Source organism: Pteropus vampyrus, unplaced genomic scaffold, assembly GCF_000151845.1.
Source record: "Pteropus vampyrus isolate Shadow unplaced genomic scaffold, Pvam_2.0 Scaffold470, whole genome shotgun sequence".
In the NCBI taxonomy this organism is placed as follows: domain Eukaryota; kingdom Metazoa; phylum Chordata; class Mammalia; order Chiroptera; family Pteropodidae; genus Pteropus; species Pteropus vampyrus.
In genome coordinates, this window is record NW_011889251.1 from 1,382,389 (window position 1) to 1,394,034 (window position 11,646).

General features: G+C 40.9%; 1 protein-coding gene across 1 annotated transcript; it reads left to right on the plus strand.

Moving 5' to 3' along the window:
• Positions 1-490: 490 nt before the first annotated feature.
• On the plus strand, positions 491-6,144 carry ZMAT2 (zinc finger matrin-type 2). The gene is made up of 6 exons (XM_011382314.2): positions 491-620; positions 954-1,047; positions 2,114-2,237; positions 3,485-3,558; positions 4,272-4,417; positions 5,098-6,144. The coding sequence occupies exons 1-6, from the start codon at positions 603-605 to the stop codon at positions 5,239-5,241; spliced, it is 600 nt and encodes a 199-aa protein (XP_011380616.2). The 5' UTR covers positions 491-602; the 3' UTR covers positions 5,242-6,144.
• The last annotated feature ends 5,502 nt before the right edge of the window (positions 6,145-11,646 follow it).

The following is an 11,646-nucleotide window of genomic DNA, read 5'->3' on the forward strand; positions in this document are numbered from 1 at the left end:
ATGTTGTTTAAATTGTGCCCTATATTGAATGACTATAACGTTCCTCAGTTGGACAAATGAGTTAATCATAGGATAATAGTATTGCTTCAATATAAGGAGACAAAAGTGCAAAAAGGTATCTATTGTGCTTTGGGAAGGCCGTAGCTTTTGCAAACACTTTGGTGTTGGGGGAACGGGGGCTTATCTTTAGTGTATACATAGATAAATGGGGCATCCGGCGCCTCTAATAAGAGTGCTTTAGCCTTAACGAAGGCTTAGAAACTCTTAGAAATGCACGCAAAATTGATTAGAGGAAAGGGCACTGATCCTCAGTTTCCTAGTTTGTAAAGTAAAAGAGTTGAACAGCTCTTCCATGCTTCTTTTGAATGCCGGGTCAAAAAACGTTTGCACGCGCCCTTACTTCCGTGTTGCTTCATGCTCTCATTGCGCATGCGCCATTTTCTTGGAGCAGAGGCGGGGCCGACGGGCCTGTTTTAGAAGCCCTCCAGTGTTTAGCTGGTTTAGAACACGAGACACTCCGCTCATTGGAGGGCAAGCTTGCTTTACGGCGTAGGATCACTTTTTACGGCACTTTCCGGCTTCCCATTCACTTCGCGGTGAAGATGGCGTCGGGCAGCGGGGTAGGTGTTGTCTGTGAGGAGGAGGTTTGAGGAGGTCGGGAGGTAGCGGGTGGTTTCTCAACGCAGAATATCCTGCACCCCACTGGCTTCCCAACATCTCCTTGCGATTCTATGGCCCGGGTGCAAGAGCTTCCCCTTAAGGCCCTGGCGCAGGGTCAGTGGAATGGCGGAGGTCTCTCGGGTTGGGGTCCTGAGGCCACCTCAGCCTCTTGATGCTGTCCGGAGAGGCTTCGCTCTCGACAGTTACCAGGGCCGCCTTAGCGGCGATGATGCGATTTCTCTAGGGGTCCGACAAGATTAGCGACGAATCTCGAGGGGTTTTTTTCCTCACAGACAAAAAACTTGGACTTTCGCCGAAAGTGGGACAAAGATGAATATGAGAAGCTCGCCGAGAAGAGGCTCACGGAAGAGAGAGAAAAGAAGGATGGTGGGTGCTTGCTCTGTCAAGGGGTTAAGGGTATCGTAGAGGCGATGCAGAGGCGGGACAGCGGGTAGGGAGTTGAATACACTGTCCTCTTACCCTGTGTAACCTCTGGCTGAGCGCTGCCTCCCTGGTCCTTGATTCTTCATGAATAAAATGAGAGAGAGGAGATGTACTAAAGGGGTTTTGAGGTGCTTTCCAGCTCTGTTGTCCTCTGCTTTCTTGCCCTCCCTTTGTTTGGTTTATTTAGTACTTTCTCGAAATATGGAGAATGGAATCCATGGTAGTGACAGAGAAGTTAGCGGAGTATTTTGCTGGTGTGCCTTACTGCTCTTGAAGACCCCTTTTTTCACTTGAAATTACTTGAGGGGGAGAAGAACATTCCTGGCCCAAACAAAACCTTTTCTTATAGTCTGAGAAGAGCAAGGGTACCCAGAAGGTGCGATTGTTTAAGATGGTCCTTAGTGCTATTCTCTGTGCCTTGTACAATGTCAGGGAGTTGGTACCTCTCTCCTAGAGATTCCACTCTACAGAAAGAAATGTCTGATTTTCTCATGTTTTCACATTTGTACATTTTTCTTTCACTTTACTTACAAACCACCTTACACACACTAACCTTTTTAGTTTTTATGTAACTTGTAGTGTTTGGCATGTAACAGGTAATTTCTAAACATTGGTTTTCTGTTTTTAAATTTTCCTCAGCTGTCAGGAGAGGTTATATCTGTGGTATCTGAAAGCATTAGAGTGTGCCTGCTCTTCTTTTAAAAGGTTGCTTTTTTTGAAATTCAGAACTCCTCCCTTCAATTCAGTTAATGAATAGAAAACATTGCCTTTAGACTTGTTGGTTTTAAAGTGGAGAAAAGCTGTAGCGAGTTAAGGGTTGCTTAACATTTTTCCTGTTCATATGCTCCCTAGCTGCTGCTAGAAGTGCCCATTACATTATATCCTTTGCTTCAGGTTTCAAAACAGAAATGAGAATAAATCTCTAGATTTTGGGTTTCACGCATGGCTTTTTCCTATCTGGTTGAAAGACTGCAATGTTGAGGGGACTTCTTTTCCCATTATATTTCAGGAAAACCAGTGCAACCAGTCAAGCGGGAGCTTCTCCGGCATAGGGACTACAAAGTGGACTTGGAATCTAAGCTTGGAAAGACCATTGTCATTACCAAGACCACTCCACAATCTGAGATGGGAGGGTGAGTGGCTTTTTCATCTTACTCTGTAGCCAGGAGTAGGTCTAATAAACTATGTTGTTTTTAGGTCTAATAAACTATGTTGTTTTAGAAGGGTTCATGGCCCCAGGTTAACAATCTTGTTGCTTGTAATTCCATTCTTAAAGTTATTTTTCTTTATCTCCCATGGTCTCGGGTTAACATGATAATATCTTTAGTAGGGTGATCACTCTGTAGGCTTCTTCATATTAGCATTGTAACTACTTAATATCTTAAAAGGGATGATTTGTTCTCCTGCCAAGGAACAAATGAAAGAAAGGACTACTGAGGAGATTTCTAAAGGAGAAGTTAGGTGGAGCTAGAATGGAGTCTGGGAGCTGTTGATGGTGAATAAAGGGGGTTGAGGTTCCAGACTTGCTGTAAAGGCAGTAGTTGTTATGGATTGCCTGATTGTGCACCGTCCTCCTAGACCAAGACTATAACCTATAGGAAGAAGGGTCTCACAAGAACTCTTCATCCTTTTGCCTACTACCTCTCTGTTTAAGTTGGTTTCCCAGTAGGAAGGCAACACAGATAGCAGAGTGATACTTCTCTGAGCTACTTAGCAAATCAACTGTTGTCATCCTTTTCTGTATTAGTAATCTATTGCTATGTAAATTAACCCAAAATTTAGCAGCATAAAATAAATAGTTCACAGTTTCTGTGGGCGAGGAATCTGGGAAAGGCTTACCTAGGTGGTTCTGGCTCAGGGTCTCTCAAAAAGCTGAAATTAAGGTGTCTGCTGGGTCTGCATTCATTTGAGGTATAAGTGGGGCTGCAAGATCTTCCAACATCTGTCAACATGACTTGGTTTGGCGACCTCAGTTCTTCATTCTATGGGCCTCTCCAGAGTTCTTCTCACAACAAAACAAGTGGCTTTCCTAGAGCAAGTGATCCACATGGACAGACTAAGACAGAAGCCATGTTTTTTTTTAATAACTTAATCTTGGAATTGACATAGCATCACTTTTGACATATTCTATTGGTCACGCAGACAAACCTTGTTACAAACTGGGAGAGGACTAAACAGCATAGAAATACCAGGAGGGTGGAGATCATTGTGGGGCCATCTCGAAGGTTAGCTACCACATTCTTCTAAGAGTTAAGGCTTTTTGGAAGTCAGAGGTACCTGTTTCTAAAAAGAATTTTTACCTAGAAGTACAAGTTTCTTGGTTGAAACAAATAAGATCCTTAGAGCCCGATTTGACTCAAGTGCTATTTATGTTTGATAGGTATTACTGCAATGTCTGTGACTGTGTTGTGAAGGACTCCATCAACTTCCTGGATCACATTAATGGAAAGAAACGTAAGGCTTAGAGGTAGTTTGTGACTGGGGCTGGGATTGGGCTTTGCAATGGGGGTTGGGGGGAAGGGTTGGTTCTATTGTGCTCTTCCCCTCCCCTCTTTAATCTCCCCCTCCCCGCTTCTACCCCTGACCCATGGATGTTGCTGTTTCCCCTTAAGTACTGGATCTCTGAAGGCGAGGTGTCCCGTCCCACATGCTCGCGGCGTGCACTCGGGGCCTGGTGCACCCAGGGCCTGGCACACCTGGGGTATGGTCCATGGCTCCACTTGGGGCGTGAACCCAGGAGCTTCTGCATGCAAAGCAGACGTGCTAACCACTACACTATGGAGCCATCCCTTATTGTGCCCTTTTTTAATGCCTGGGGAATTCTCTAGTTGCCTTAGTTGCAGGTTATCCTTTACTTATTATCTAATGTTTCTGGAGGCCATGAGGTAAGACACTGTTCATGGCTCTCAACAAGCCAAAACCATGGACTCAGCTGTCCCCACTGACATATATCAGCTCAGTAATGGCAGTTGAAAGCCATCTGCATCTTGTTGTCTGGGGCTGCTGTTTCTGGGAACAAGTAAAGCCAAGGGAATTACTTTCAGCTATGATTTTTTTTTGCTTTGTGTTTTATGAGAAGATGGTTTTTAAAGATGTCAGGAAAAGACTTTTTGAGGGGCTGCGGATGTTATAACGACCATACCTTCTTCGCTGCTAATCCCACCCAGATCAGCGGAACCTGGGCATGTCTATGCGTGTGGAACGTTCCACCTTGGATCAGGTGAAAAAACGTTTTGAAGTCAATAAGAAGAAGATGGAAGAGAAGCAGAAGGATTATGATTTTGAGGAAAGGATGAAGGAGCTCAGAGAAGAGGTCAGGCTCTACTGTCTTCCCTCTCCCTCCCCCAGCTTAGAATTTTATGTTATGAATCATGGGGAGGCTTTCTTCCTCATTCCACTGTCACCCCCAGAGGATAGCTGTAGTTCCTGAATTTCTGTATATTAGGAGAAACATTGCCCTTGTTTGGGACTCTGAAGGAGATGGCTCCTGGATTCTCTAGGCCATACTTTTTTTTTTTTTACTACAGGGAGGATTAACTAAATGCACTTAGTCCCCAGGAGGCCCATGGAACCAGGCTGACTGGATCAAATTCTGTTTCCTACATTCACGGGCTTTGGATATATAATCTGTTCGTGCCTCAGTTTCCCCATATTAGAGATCTTAGTATATAATCTGTATAAAGCACTTAGATTAGTTCCTGACATATACTATATTCCCAGAATATTAAATTCTATTAAATAGTTTTGCTCCCATAATCTTGTTAAGAATTAGAAATGAACTGGAAAGTAGGAATGAGAACTGCTCTCCACAAGCTGAAACTTTTCTTTATTATCCCTTATAGTCTTTACTGTGGCTTTTCCTTTGCTCTTGCAGTTTTACTTGTCTTTAACTATTTTCTCCTAAAGATAGAAAGGAATCTTGAAGCTCATCTGTCTCTTTCAACAATGTTGGGCTCAGGAGTCTGAACTGATTCTGTATGATTTCCCTCCTAGGAGGAAAAGGCCAAAGCCTACAAGAAAGAGAAACAGAAGGAGAAGAAAAGGAGGGCTGAGGAGGACTTGACATTTGAGGAGGATGATGAGATGGCAGCTGTGATGGGCTTCTCTGGCTTTGGTTCCACAAAGAAGAGTTACTGAGGCTTTCTATGTTTGGCCCTTTCCTGGGCTTAACTTTGTGTGTGTGCGTGGGGTCATTTTTTGGGGAGTCCTTAAGAGTGGCAATGGGGAGGGCTAGAGGGTGGGCATTTGTGGTTTCCCTCTACCTTGAGAGAGAGCACAGGAGGCAGAGGTAATGCAGTGGCATATTCCTTCAGCCTCAGTGTATCACTGGAGTCACAGGACCTCTGCTCATCTGAGTTCCCAATAAAAAAAAAAAAAAAAAAAAATCATCCTCTTCTGAGGCTGCTTCCCAGAAACTTTTCCTGCATCTTTCCCTCTTCATCTATCGAATCTCCTCTCTGAGCATCTGACATTTTTCCTGTGTTCTGCCTTTGTTTTAATTTTGACTTTCGCTTAGCCTGCAGCGAAAGTTCTCTGGGTCCCCAGTCTCTAATTGATACTATATCCTTGACCAGCCCCCCCTCCCCTTTCCCTCATCTCTCACTGTGGTTCTTTGGCTGCCTGTGCATGCATGTGTACTTCTGCCTGGGTCAGTGGTATGTGTGGATGTGTGTGCATGAATCTGTCACATAGAGGGAACCTCAGCATTGCTGCCTTGGGGCCTGATGTTCTCAGTTTCCTCAGTGCATGTAACAGGAAATTAAATGGGATGAGTGGTGTGGTTTTTGTTGTTTTTTTTTTTTACTTTCGTTTTTTTTTTCATATCTAGACTGTTTAGCTTTTCATGTTTGTTTTATTTTATTGAGGATTACTCTGTTTTTGTCTTCCTTGTGAACAGGCTCTTGGAAGAACCTGTTTGATGCAAAAAAGAAAAAGGAAAAAAAAAAAACCTCATATGGGAGCCCTTGGGTTTCAGAGGCTGTTCAACATGTACAATAAATGGCATTGACTGGGCCTGTTTCACATTTTGTGGGAACATTCCATATTCTTCCCTGTGTGTTGTTTTTTCTTCCCACACCAAGGATTTCCATGTAGAGTTTATTCTTTCTTCTCCCTTCAGTTGAGCCCTGTCACTTTCTTCCCCTAGGTTCCTTCAGCCTGAGTTGTGTTTTCCGCTGATGGGATCTGTGTCTAGAGGAGTCTGACCAAATATTTTCCTGTAATTTTAGCCTCCTTTGATCTTGTTTTTGAAACAGCAGAGGTCAGGGTTGAATTTAATGCTTTTCTTACTATGGCAGTTAGGTTAGGCACAGGGTTACTCATTCTTGGCACCGCTGACATTTGGGGCTAATTCTTTGTGTAATTCTTTTTGCATTATAGGATGTTTAGCAGTATCCCTAGCCTCTACTCATTGGATGCCAGTAGCACCCCTTCCCCAAATTATGACAACTAAAGATGTCTGTGTCCCTGGGAGGAGTAGGAGTGAAATCCATTCTCCCAGCCCCATTGAGAACCATTGGGAAGCTGCCTTCCCTACTTTGGTCTAACTTGAGAATTAGATGGCACAGACTGGTAAACTAAAGAAAAAACAACTTTGATACTCCCTGGATCGGGTACAGTGCTAGGTCCCATGGATGCAGAGGGAGAAAAAAAAATCAGTCCTTTAAGAAAACAAAAGTTATACAAACTCCAAACAGGTTAGTTCTGTAATAATTTTAGCTAGTTCTATACCCTGAAAATCAGGCTCTTAGGTTAACAAGGCCACCACCGTATGGTTTATTTACATTCTCTGCCTCATCTAGTTCCACTGAACACCTTTAGCATCTGAACCACTTGTGGGTCTCCAAAAGTACCATACTCTTGCCTTTAGGCTTTAGTACAAATTTCCCTTTTTGTCCTGCATGTCTTTTGCCTATTTTATTTCTGATGCTGAATCTTGCCACTGAGAACACTGAGTGTATCTGTCTATTGGCTAAAGCCCTGGCTCAAAGTTTTACATACAGTATTTGTTGCCCAATTGTGGGCTGGTTAGCGGGTGCTTGCTTTGTCATGATTATGTGCTCTATAGGTCCTTGGGTAAGAATCTACTCATTGGTTGGATCTTTTTGCTCCCGCATTCGAGGCAGGCTAGAGACGGTATCAGCTGAGTTCCTTCCATGGTTCAGTATTCATTTTTCAGGAGACTAATTCAGTTTGGCTTCAGATGATTTCCCTCCCCCTTTGGTACAGTGGAATCTTACCTCTGATTCTCTCTGCTAAAAAGCAATTCTAAATTCCACATTCTCAGGGACCGGCAAGTGGTTTGAGTCTCCAAGGGGCCTGTCTGGGTCAAAGTGAGATGGAAAGGAGAAGAAGATGGGCTGGAAACTTAGGAGCCCAGAGCAATCCCAGACAACGCAAATATCTGGAAGAGAAACTTCTTTGATGTTTGTGGTCTTTCTAAAACCCATGGAAATTTTACATTCTGGTTGAGGGATATGCCTGTGACTGGCCTACTTGTGTTCATTTATTCAGTGGGTCCTGAGATGCTGAGCACATTCTCAGCTCTGGTAGTAACTTATGGGGCAAGGCACCTCACTTGTGGAATTTATTTTTTTGTGGAGTTGCCATTTAAAGTATTTGGGGAACAAAAGATCGGTATGGTTTCAGATGATTCAGGCACCTCCAGAGGCTTTTGCATGTTTCCCATACCCCCCCTCCAAAAATTTAAATGTGAAGACATCTTTAATCCAGTAATTCTCAAGTTATCCTGCCAACATTCTTGCACATGTGTACATATACATAGAAGGATGTTACAGCAGCTTTGTTTTTATAACAGTGAAGCATTTAAAACTGGCACATTTATACTCGAATATAATGCAGCCATTACAATATATATGAATTAGATCTATATGAACTGACAAGAAAAAGCTTCAAAACATACTGTTAACAAACACATAAACAATACCCAACAAATCGATCCCCCCAAAAGCCCCCCATCATAAAACTATACTGTGTGTGCAGTTAAATATATAAGTTGAGGAAAAGGACTGGAGGGATACACAAGTCTTGGTTACCTGAAGAAAAGTGCTTAGCTATTTACAGTATACATAAAAGGAATAGGGTGTTCGTGTGGGATTTAAAAATTTTTTAAGTAGTAACAGAAGAAGTAATATGCATAACACCTGGGAGAGGAGCTGTAGGGTTTCTCTGATTTAGCCGCGAAGTTCAAGAAAAGGCCTGAAATAGGATTTGTTGCATGTAAAGATTCCATTCTCCTGACTCAGGCATTGTCTGCGAGTTGATTTGATCACACAGTGACCCGGTATGGTTGGTTGGGGAAGCGCAGAGGCTGCAGCGGGCATCCAGAGATTTGTGGTGGACAAGGGGACCGCTTCGTGGTTGGAGAGAATAAGTCCGGAAGCAAATACGCAAGAGCTCACTGGGGTTTAGGGGAAACCTGAGTTCTTATTGTTGTGTCTAATATGCACTCTCTAAGTGTGTGGTTGGGGTAGGGTGGATCGAACGTTTTTTTTTTTTTTTTTTTTTTTCAGAAAGTAAAACATCCTGGATCACCCTTATTTTGGTCGACTTATTGTGACGCAAGTCTTTCTTGACAGTAAAGATAACATAATCCAGGAAGTGCAGCTGGGCTGGCTTTAGCTCAGCGGTTCCTTCGCATTCAGCGCTCCATGCTTAAAATCACTCTCCATAGGGTGGTTCGAGACCCGCGGGCGCTTTCCAGTCCTTTTGCCGTAGCAGTTTTCTTCATTTTTCCAGTAATCAGCTTTGATTACTTATTTTGATATTCCTTCCCTACCCAGAGCACCAAAAGCGACCGTGTTGCCAGTCAATTTTCAGCTCACTTTCTACAAGCAACCAGGGCTCCTTGGAGAAATGGATCCTGATGTTAGGACTGGGGCAGGAAATAGAGAGATGAAACCTAGAGTGCCAGAAAGTAAGGAAGTGCTAAAACAAATATAATCTCAAACAAAAAAACTTACTTTAAAAATTACTTTTGGTGTTTAGTAATATTTGTGGTTTTGTTCCCATAGTTACCATATGTTTGTATCTTTTCTAATGTCCTCAAAGTCCTTTTTCTTAGTTGGTCTGTATTATTTTGTCAGCTGTATCGACACCTCCTATTACTTATATAACAGTTTATTCTATTTTTCCCTTTCTTTCCTCACTTCTATTTTTTTAGTCATGTTTTTAGAAAACAAAACTTTTATACTATTTTATGAGTTTTAAAATATATTTTGGATATTAATTCTTTGTCAGATATATCATTTGCAAATATCTTCTTCCATGCAGTAGATTGTCTTTTTGTTTCGTTGGTGGTTTCCTTCACTGTGCAAAAACTTTTTTTTTTTTTTTTTTACTTTTATTGCCCTTGCCTGAGGAAACATATCCCAAAAAATACCGTTAAGAGTAATGTTAAAGAATTTACTGCCTATGTTTCATTCTAGGAGTTTTATGGTTCCAGGTTTTACATTTAAGTCCTTAATCCATTTTGAGTTTATTTTCATATATGGTATAAGAAAGTGGTTCAGTTTCATTTTTTTGCATGTATCTGTTCAGTTTTCCCAACATCACTTATTGAAGAAGCTGTCTCTATTCCATTGTACATCCTTGTCTTTTTGTAGATTAATTGACCATATAAGTGAGGATTTATTTCTGGGCTAGTTCTTGCATATTTAAAACTAATTGGTACGCGATGGACAGATTGCCTGGATATAAAATCTTGGTTCACATTTCTTTTCCTTGAGTTTTTAAAAACTTTTTTGCTTTCTATTTGGTTGTGGAACTTGATACAAACCTGAATTTTGTTCTATCATAAAATAATTTGGTCTTTTTGCCTAAAGCCCAGAGGATTTTTTATTTCAAAGCTAATTTATTTTCTAAGATATATCTCAGAGTTCACCATTCCATATCAGTTTTCCTAGGTTCATGGAAGACCCTTTTGATGTGTAGATTCAAGTTTTATTTCTAGAAAGTTTTCTTGTATTATAATTTTGAATATTATATTTGTTTCATTATTTTGTTTTTCTTCTTCAGGTACTATATATGTTGAAACTTCTCTGTATCTAGCATTTTTTACTGCTTTCTTGATTTTATTTTTGTTCCTTTCTGATCCTTCTTACTGCTTTCTTGATTTTATTTTTGTTTTCTTGGCTCTATTAATTCCTTTCCTCAGTACCAGTTATATTTTAAGTAAAATCTCTTTCTCTTGGACATCTTATCACTTTGTCTTTTTTTCCCCCTTGAGATAATTTGTATTTTTCTTCATTTTCTCCCAATTTTGTCTAACTCTTGCCTTAGATTTCTTTGTTTTTTGTCAATTCTTGTTCTGAGTTTTTTTCTTATTCACAGTATTTTTTCATATCACCAAATGACTGTTTGAGGTTATTTAATTCAGGCTGGAGTATTGTGTTTCAGTTTTCCTGTCTCATGGTTAGTTTTTAAAACTACTCTCATTTTTTTGTTGTCTTTATGTAGTATTATGCCTGCCATTTCCTGTTCATATCGAAGTGTCTTTATTTTCCAGTTTCAGCAACTGCAAACGAAGCAGGCAGTTGGATGCTTTATCAGGCTTAAGAGTGCCCTCTACTGTTGGTAGAATGAAGTGCACTTTTTCCAAATGGAAGACACTTTTTGTGGGGTGGAGCCCAGGTTGATAGATGTTCTGATTTTGTGGTTCTCTTACAATTCTATAGTAGTCTTCGTTTTCATTGCTTGCTTCCTTCTTTCTCTTCACCATCAAGCCCTCGAGGGATACCTCCCTTTCAAGTCACCTCTTTCCTCCAGATCAGATGTCTTCCCAAGACTGCCATTTCAGGCCCCCTTTTCAGAGTCCTCAATTTCTTTCATCCACCAGTAGGTTTCAAACCTACTGTCAGCATTTCTCCACTCAAACCGGGTCTCTCCTCTTTTGGTGTTGATTTTATCTGTCTTCCATTATTGCTAGGCCTCTGCCGCTCTCTAGTCTTTTCTATACTATCTTTTCTATACTATCTTCTATACTATCTATTGCATGGCTTTGTAACTGGATTGCTGGCTTGGGATGTATACTTACCTCTTTATATGTATAAAATGATATTTAAAATATTCGTTGTCTCCAAATTATGCTGTAGCCATAGGTAGTTTTATTAACTTTTCTTTTTGTTTATTTGTTTTTAAGAAGGGTGGAGAGATTCAAATTTAGGTGGTGGCATTATTCTGTGGAAATCTGGAAGCAAACTCATTTTTTTTTCCTTAAAAAAGTTTTAAATATGATAAAATACATATAGCTAAAGTTTGTCATCACAACCATTTTTAAGAAATCAGTGGTATTAATTACGTTCACATTGTTATGTAATCATCACCACCACTCACCTCCAGAACTCTTTTCATTTTGCAAAACTGAAACTCTGTTAAACTCTCTACCTGCAACCTATGCCTCCAGCCCCTAGAAACCACCATTCTAATTTCTATCTTTTATGAATTTAACTACTCTAGGTACTTCATATTAGCAACAAGTGGAATACAGTATTTGTCTTTTTGTGACTGGTTAGCATAATGTGC

What these genes read in the sequence shown, in the direction of transcription:
- ZMAT2 (XM_011382314.2), top strand. An exon ending in TCACATTAATGGAAAGAAAC is followed by an intron (nt 3,559 to 4,271) that starts GTAAGGCTTAGA and finishes AATCCCACCCAG; the next exon opens with ATCAGCGGAACCTGGGCATG. An exon ending in TGAAGGAGCTCAGAGAAGAG is followed by an intron (nt 4,418 to 5,097) that starts GTCAGGCTCTAC and finishes TTTCCCTCCTAG; the next exon opens with GAGGAAAAGGCCAAAGCCTA.